The sequence below is a fragment of the Eurytemora carolleeae genome, unplaced genomic scaffold (assembly GCF_000591075.1).
Source record: "Eurytemora carolleeae unplaced genomic scaffold, Eaff_2.0 scaffold458, whole genome shotgun sequence".
In the NCBI taxonomy this organism is placed as follows: Eukaryota; Metazoa; Arthropoda; class Copepoda; order Calanoida; family Temoridae; genus Eurytemora; species Eurytemora carolleeae.
Window position 1 is genome coordinate 73,233 of NW_019396377.1, and position 8,715 is coordinate 81,947.

General features: G+C 33.0%; 1 protein-coding gene across 1 annotated transcript in view; it reads right to left on the minus strand.

The window, feature by feature from the left end:
- Positions 1-8,442, minus strand: part of LOC111702019 (E3 ubiquitin-protein ligase SHPRH) — a 29,553-nt gene extending 21,111 nt beyond the window's left edge. The window contains exons 1-16 of the mRNA XM_023473538.1: positions 8,264-8,442; positions 8,157-8,200; positions 7,919-8,039; positions 7,058-7,138; positions 6,450-6,526; positions 5,942-6,053; positions 5,511-5,603; positions 5,177-5,272; positions 4,203-4,319; positions 3,847-3,980; positions 3,301-3,465; positions 2,271-3,221; positions 1,984-2,126; positions 1,693-1,750; positions 1,215-1,325; positions 993-1,077 (exon numbers count right to left, since the gene is read on the minus strand). Of these exons, the coding sequence (XP_023329306.1) occupies positions 993-1,077; positions 1,215-1,325; positions 1,693-1,750; positions 1,984-2,126; positions 2,271-3,221; positions 3,301-3,465; positions 3,847-3,980; positions 4,203-4,319; positions 5,177-5,272; positions 5,511-5,603; positions 5,942-6,053; positions 6,450-6,526; positions 7,058-7,138; positions 7,919-8,039; positions 8,157-8,200; positions 8,264-8,350 (2,475 nt within the window). The 5' untranslated portion in view covers positions 8,351-8,442. The remainder of the gene's footprint in view (positions 1-992; positions 1,078-1,214; positions 1,326-1,692; positions 1,751-1,983; positions 2,127-2,270; positions 3,222-3,300; positions 3,466-3,846; positions 3,981-4,202; positions 4,320-5,176; positions 5,273-5,510; positions 5,604-5,941; positions 6,054-6,449; positions 6,527-7,057; positions 7,139-7,918; positions 8,040-8,156; positions 8,201-8,263) is intronic.
- Between the last annotated feature and the right edge of the window lie 273 nt (positions 8,443-8,715).

The window sequence follows — 8,715 nt, forward strand, 5'->3', positions numbered from 1 at the left end:
AACCTCAAATTTCAGAAAATGCCACCCAGGGGGTTTTGAGTAAATCAATTTTTAAGAAATCAAGTGCATTTACAGTTCCAAAATCAAATATAGACATATTGTAGCAAAAAAATCAAAGCCCTAAATCAACTTCCTGACTGTTTAGATAGAAAGTTTGTTATGTGATTTTTACTGTTTTCGCATTAAGAAGACTCTTTTAGGCAGTACTTAGGCAGCCATGCATATTACATATGGCTTTGGTTTTTTGCAATAACCTACTCTTTTAGGCAGTACTTAGGCAGCCATGCAGATCACATATGGCTTTGGTTTTTTTTTTGCTATAACATGTCTTAGGACTGTTAAGAAAATTCACAAAATATGAGAACCCTGCTATTTACGGTTCCAAAATAAACTAAAAAAACACAGAAGAAGCTTGTTTCTACTCTTGAAACTACAGTTACTTGATTTCTACAATTTAATCAAACTGGATTTCCTCAAAATTCCCCGGGTGCAGTGGTATTTTCTGAAGCTTAAGATTATAACTCAATAGACTGCATATAAATATATTCCAAATAAAAAATTTAGGTGTTTTGACTTGAAACCTGATGGTTTATATACCAGTGTGATTATTATTGTAAAAACAAAATAACGATTTAACCTTTCAAAAAAAAGCCTCCGTAATTTGTCAAAGATGACAAATAAACCTTTTAAAAAATAAATCATATATATGGTTAAAATTTCTCCCCCATAAGAAATCACTATCATACGATCATAACAATCAATGACTTGAAAAAGATTTTTTCATATTTCCGTTTAAAATTTTGGAATTCTTACTTTATTTTGATTTTTTCACCTTATTTTGACAGGTGAAAGATACAAAACAACATTGAAGCCTTTATAAAGCTTGATTAAAATGGGACTTGTAAAAAAATTATACAACACGAAATTGGTAAAACACACTCCAAAACCCTCTCGAATAAAGAATGTTTGTTAGAGTAATTAAGAGATGTTACCTTCAGTTTATCATAAAGTTCCCCCTTGTGACTAGTCTTATTTGCCGCTCTTGCATCTTCCTTTTCTTTTATTACGCTTGCAAACCTAATTAATTATTATAAAAAATTAGTAAATTCAGTTATTTGATTATCTTACCTGCATAAAAAGAATATAATAAAGATTTAATTATCAACATAAAAAGAAAAGTTTTTAGAATGAAAAAAAAGTTTAATTTCCTTTACCTGGTGGGAATATGAGGTTTAGAGTATGGAACCCCATCGTAGCACACTTGAGTGATTACATGATCAATGATATCAGAACTGATTGATTGATTATTTGAACCCACTACACTCCTGGACAAAATATAACATTTGAACATTACTGTTGTGTTTTAATAAATATGAATCTGGATTAGTATCTCAACATCATCATCAATTTTGAAGGTGAAAAGGTAAACCACAATTTGTTAAGTGTTTTGAATGAAATGCTTCTAAAAAATTTTATAACGAGTTTAATGCCGCGTGGAACTAAGGCGATCCAGAAGTCGTAACTTGGTTCTTTTCTATATTGGGACACTTTCAAATAGTTTAAATACTTTAGTACTTGGTGGTTCATATTTAAGGTAAAGTTTCATATGTATTATGTATCTAAAAACTACACACTAAGTACAAAGTACATGTACTTTATCGGTAAAAGAATATCCCTGACAAACTATCTAACCTTGTATCATCAGGATCATAGTGAGGGTTTAATGCTATTGAACCTGTAGCCCCGCTTCCTTAACAAATAAAATAACTGTTTTATTATGAAAATTTCTCAAATATTACATCATAAATTGCCGGTTAGACCAAATAATAATCATGCTCCAGAAGTAACATTTAATATCAGATCTTGGCCAAACCACGGATTGTAAATATATAAAACAATATAACTTTTTCCAATTCTTTGCGTGTTTGTCTATTCTATAAGAATTTTTTGCTATATTTATTTCCAGTGAAAGAGAAATTTTACCCAGTGATGTTCGGATAAGTTGTCCAGTCTCAACTCCGTGATTAATTGATTGAACAAACTTCTCCTTCATATTCTTCTGTGTAACATCTTTATCATAAACCCTCTTCATGTGATTCTTCAGTTGTATCACAGATACACCATTCCTACAGGGTAATGTTAATTTAAAAACATACAAAACAGATTGTTTTCTAGAAAGGAGAATAATAAGTATTTAAAAAAAAGATATTTGGATTTAATCTGAAGCTTACAAAGAAACATGTAATACTTCATAAATTATTTAAACTTACCTATTTTTACGATCTTCTCTAAGGTCTACCAGGGATTTAACTAAAAGGTCATGTATGTTTTTAGAACCTTTCTCCGGCTTCTCGCCATTCTTAAAGGGTTCAAATACAGGATACAGAGTGTCGGAGACAGGTACTGAAGTATTTATAGTCTTAGCTTTCTTTTTCGGAGGTTCTTTATCTTTGGATTTCTTTCTGTTGACTGATCTTTTCTTTCTGGAGGCCAGAGGTACATCATCGTTGTCCGAGGACTGAGAGTCAAACTCCTCGTGATAATAAACAGTCCGTCGATCAGAGAACTTACGACTTAGAGATTTCCTAGCACTGCGTTCACTTTTATCTGGTCTTCTTGACTTAGGATGTGATTCAGGTACAAAATCAGAGTCATTTGCATCATCGACAAATTCTTCTGACGAAGTTGATGTGTCTCCTCCATCAAACTGCGGTATTGAAGATCCTGCATATCCACCCACTGCACGTGATATTGAGGATGTAGCGTCTTCTCCAACCGCGTGTGGTACAAACAATTCAGTATCTTCTCCAACCGCATGCGGTACAGGCGATTCAGTGTCTTCTCCGACCGCATGTCGTATAGACGTTTCAGTGTCTTCTTCTATCCCATGCGGTATAATTTTTTTAGCCCTGAGAGGCGTTGTACTGCTTTGAAGAGGTGAATCCTCCTCGATATTCTCAGTCTCTGACCTCTCTACTGACGGTTTTAAAATATCTGAGTTTAATCTGCTGACGTCAGGGTTCTCCTTTAAATGAAACTCTATGGGAGAAGGACTACGACATCTTCTTTTTCTTCTCTTTTTTTTACTTGCTGTGAATATCGGCTCCAAATACTTAGGCTTCTCGACCTGACGTCGTGGATTATTGAGCATACAAGCCAGGACCTCGACAGTTTTTCCCAATCCCATTTCATCCGCCAGTATTCCCCCAGGTAGAGATTCCCTTAACATAAAACTTTTTCAAATATTTTGAAGCGTTTACTTTCTCAATTAATGAAAAACCTATTTTCTAAGGATTCTACCTTGCCAGAGGTTTTTCTCGCACCAGATAACCTCCGAATTTATTAAAGTAGAGAACAGTCCCGTCGTGTGTTATGACCTCCGTGTAGAGCGGATGAAGGTCCTCAACCTCGTCTTGGAGTTCATCATCTAGATTCCTGGCGTAGTTCTCCTTCTCAAGCATCCATCTTTATCCAAAACAAAAATTATCAATTATTATAATTCTATTAAACTAGATAAATCTAGATTGGGTACCCGAGGGATAACATAAGCTTAACATTCTTTTTAAAAAAATTCTGATTTTTTTTTCACGGGCAACGCCGTGTACTTCAGCTAGTTTTAATCATAACTATATTTGTTTCCATGATTATCTCCCGGTTCGGAGAAGGATGATTATCAGAGCTTTGGGGGAAAAATGGTAAAAAAAACGTGTCATCTTTTTTTTCTTCTTTATTATTCAAGATAGATTTACAAAAAATTAAAATTTCATTCAGTTTCACAAAAAGCTTACAATCATTGAACTAATTTTATTGGCCGTTGAAAATTATTTGAGGGGTGTGACGGCCGACGGTTGGGGGATAATACTTAAAACAAGATTCACCTGAACTCGTTTAACTCTCTCCTCCTTCTCCTGATCATGGTGCTGTTTAACAATACGATATAGTTGATCAATATCATGATTAAGATTCTTCTCCCCGAAATACTGGACGAAATTATTGGAATTTTTTTTTTGTATTTTCTATTATTTTTGGTCGATTATAAACCAAACATTCTGTTGAAGAGAAAAAACTTTCTTTTTGAACCAGAGCTAAAAAGTTTGGGAATTAACAGGAGGAAATGTCCTCCATAAAAAAAACTTAGTTCAATAAGTTTTATAAATTAGTCTTGACAGACGACGATAAATTCGTTGACAATAAATCCTTCCCTTGAAAGTTTCCGTGTTGAAGCAGAACTGTAAAGCCTGTCTAACCTCAGAAGGAACCCGGAGTAAAGAATCGGAAGGATGCGATAGTTTCACTAAACTGTCCTCTGTCACACAAACCTGAAATTTAAATTCTAAGTTTAAATGAAAATCAAGCAAAAATTAAAATATATGTAGCGCTTTTTTCAAGTTTTTATCTGCATTTTTTTAATTGTCGCAATTTACAACAAAAACTAAAAAAAATCCCTTTCTTAATCTTAAATGTTCAACTTTTACGAAAAGTGTATTTCTTAAAAAGATTTCAGGTCAATAACAAATATTGGTACAATCGGTTCGTTCAGCCAATATAGCGTTTTATGATCTAGCCAACCAACCAATATTAGAATTGAGACTTAAAACGTTCATTATAAAACATATCACATTAACCGGGCCATAAAAAGGAGTATCTGAAGAACTGCAATAATTCAGGGAAGCTAGATATCCCTGCTACTTGACTGCCCTTGATTAACATTTAATCCTGATACATGACTAACATTGATCTCTAACAACCGTCCCAACAACTCATATATTCTGTGGAGGTTATTTAATCATGATACTTGACTAACATTGATCTCTAACCATTCCAAAAACTTGTATTAGGATAAGCTTGATAATTAACTAACCTTGATATTTGACTAACCTTTATCTCTAACCGTCCCAACAACTACTATGTTGTGTTGAGCTTGATATTTAACTAAACTTGATATTTGACTAACCTTGATCTCTAACCGTCTTAACAACTAGTATGTTCTGATGAGCTTGATATTTAACTAACCTTAATAATTGACTAACCTTGATCTCTAACTGTCTCAACAACTTCTATGTTCTGATGAGCTTGATATTTAACTAACCTTAATATTTGACTAACCTTGATCTCTAACCGTCAACAACTAGTATGTTGTGATGAGCTTGATATTTAACCTTAATATTTGACTAACCTTGATCTCTAACCGTCCCAACATCTCGTATATTCTGTGAAGCTTGAGTTTGAAAACCTTCTGTTTTACGCTGAACGCGTTGAGTATTCTCCGATCCTAGAGAAATAAGCTTTAGTTAATAGATTCCCCAGTTAGGAAATTTCTCGCTGTTGATATTATGGGAATTAGGACACAAGGTTATTTAAACAAAAGTTTGAGCCCTAACCAATCCTTCGTACCGTATATACTAAACAAAATAGCTGCAACTCGAATGATTTTAAATTCGTTTTCTTTACGATAGATTTATTAGCATCTTTGCAACATCAATTACAAAAAGATTAAGTAATTAGTTGACCTGTATATCCTTAATATAAAAATATTTGCTATTATCAGGATCCGTCCCTTTACGTTTCCTCTGCTCAAACTGTTTATCCGACTCTTCGCATCCCTGCAGGAGAACCAGTAAATATATTATATTCAAAAACCTTTTTTTATTTTTCAAGTTGAATAAAAGTAAGAGTAAATCCATGAAAATATAGGTATGCTAGTAAAGATCGTCTTTTTCTGCAATCTTTTAAAAAGAATAGCACAAAAACGATTAAAAAATCAATTTATATGAAAAATTATATGAAGGTAAAAAAGTAAGCAAGTAAAGATCTAATGGCAGTGAAAAAGATCTATAAAACTATGAAAACCATTTAAAATATAAACTTAGCTAATCAATTACATTTTTCTGACGAAATATTATTAAATTTGTTTATCGAATAAATGATTTAAACCGGTTTCCTGGTCGAACCATTCGTAGTAGATAAACGATCGTCCTGGAATATCTGATAGATAAATCCAGAACTTGTTTTGGGTGGGTAAAGAAAGCAGCTCCGTTTCCTTCAAACCGGTTCTGCCGATCATAAAGATACAATTCATACTTAACCAGCAGGCAAAATACTTCGTGTCAAAAAACTTTCTTTATCTAGGTAAAGAGAAAATACCTGTCAACATCCTTTATAACACTGCGAACAAAAATAATTGTAAATATGCTTCCAAACTCTTTAAAATACATTAAGAAGACTGGGCTACGACATGGGAGGGAAAGCATGCAGTAAAACTGCTCATATGAGATATTGTTCTCTATACAACTATTAAAATGGAAAGCTCATCAAAACTTAATTATTTTTTTGGTATTTTGAAAAATCTCCTGAATTACCAAATTGGTAAATCATTATGGTTTGTAATAATAATTGTTTTCAATTTGAAGTTTGTGGTTAAATATTAATTGAATGTATGGATGTAGTCCCTGTCTAGATCAATAAAGATGTCAAGCTTGAAAACTGAGGATTCAAACTCATCCTGTCCTACCAACTTTTCTCGCACCTAGATCAAGTATATATATATGTATCATATCATGATCTCATCTCACATAATCACATGTCCCCCCCCTTGTATAATGGACATTCCTTTATTATTAATTATTTGAAGAATCATTCAAAATCCAAAGTTTTTTATAAGATGTGTAAGGAATTTTGACATTGAGACCAAAAAACACTATTTCGAGCAATAATTTGCTGAAACACACTTTTTAAAATTAAAATCAGTGTAAAAAAAGTATTATATTATTATATATCGTATAAATAGAAGCATATTATAAATGTTTGGAGTACAGTGGTAGGCATTTATATCAACACAATGAAGACGACATTTTTATTTAAGTTTTTATTGTTAACAACCTTTTTTCGAATTACAAGTTTACAAGTAACCAAAGAGAAGGGTTTTTTAATTGAGAGCTTCACTTGACTACTATGTTTGTGTTACCATGCTGTTCTTCAGCTTGAAATAAATCTAAGTTTAAATCGAAAGTCGTCTTCGTATATTATCGCTTTATTGTATTGTAAAGTGTGCATTTACCTCTGCGAAGAATGTACTTGTCTCTAGTAAGGATTCCAGGACATGATCCTTCTCTTTAACCTTGGGAACAACTTTCTCCTTCTAAAACATTAAATATAAATCACGACACAGTTATTAATATGCTCCTTTAAAGGGACTGTAAAGAGTAAATGTAGTTTTAAGAGACCTTGGGTGTACACTAGCGTACATTGTGATCAATATATGCGTTTCTCAAAAATCTAGCATCTTCCATGACCAATGCGGTTTTTTAAAGATTTAAATGAAATTATTTGAATTCTGCTAATTCTGGAGAATAAATATTAGTATTTATTACTTATTTACAAGTAAGAAATCACCTATACAATCCCTTTAAGGTTATGCCAATTTATACTATTGCGGGATATTGTGTATCATCCCTCTCTCCTAAATGCTCTTAATTATTTATTAATTATTATTAAAACATCTACTTAGCAAAAAGTATCTGGACTGAGCTGAAAACTTTAGAATGGGATATCCTTAATCCCAATCGGTTAATCAATCTGGAGATTAATAACAAGAGGAGAACAAACATTATTTAATCTCGAGATCAAGAAAAAGAGTGGATCAAGCATTAATCCCGATAACCACCATTCAAAAGTTCCAAACTCTGGTCAAACTTTTTGGAAAGAATATTTCTTTAATCTCACTTAGCACTTACTGTAATCAGTAAAAAAAATGTTTATATTCCATCATAAATCAGGGGCGTATATTTTCATTAAAAATTATTGTCCCCCCGGGTTAAGTGTTTCCTTCGCTCCAAAATAAATGATGGTTAGGGTAAAATAGATGAATTGTTTAGGGTAAAAATTTTCAAAATTGGCGAAAATGCTGCCTAAACTTTACCTTTTTCCTTGAAGTCAGTTGTTTTGCCACGCGCTTTTTATGCACAGGAGGAGCATAATCATCATCCTCTGGAGTAGCATAATCTTCATCTTCATCATCATCAAATACTACGCTGTACTCCCTAAGTTAATCGAGCTAAAAAAACGGGGGTTTTTTTCTGTACTGATCTGCACCAAATATCGATAAATCCCAAGAAAGGGAAATTTCTAAAATGAAAAGTACGGCTACAAAAAAGTACCTTTGTTCCACGGTTTCTAGGTTATTTGGCGAACCGTCATTGGCCTATAAAAATGTAAATTAAAATTTCTAAAATTTTTTTTCAGATATATACTGACAATAACTTACTTGCGGCTGCTCGCCCATGCGCCATGTTGAGGATTGTTGCTCCTCTTCCGTCAGCCGAGCGGGCGCAGTTGTTTTTTTGCGAGGCATATTGACCTGACGACTACTAATTGACGGTCAGAGCATTCATTATTTACCGATTTCAAAGTTTCGTCAGATAACTCTGAAATTTTGATAGAAATAATGTTGTAAAGATTAATCTTCTTTAATGATAATTTCATCTCTAATCAACTTTTTTTCTAATAAATTCAACAAAAACATGATGGGTCTAGAACACGCTTGTTGCCCCCTCCCCACTTCATCAATCAACTATGTACATGAAGTACATGACGTCATTTTTTTTCTACACTACATAATATTAATGATATTTCTTTAGTATTATTTTATGGTAGTAGTAGTTCAAAAGAATACTGGGCAGAGCCCTGCGACTGAAAAAAGCTATGGGGTTGAGCACC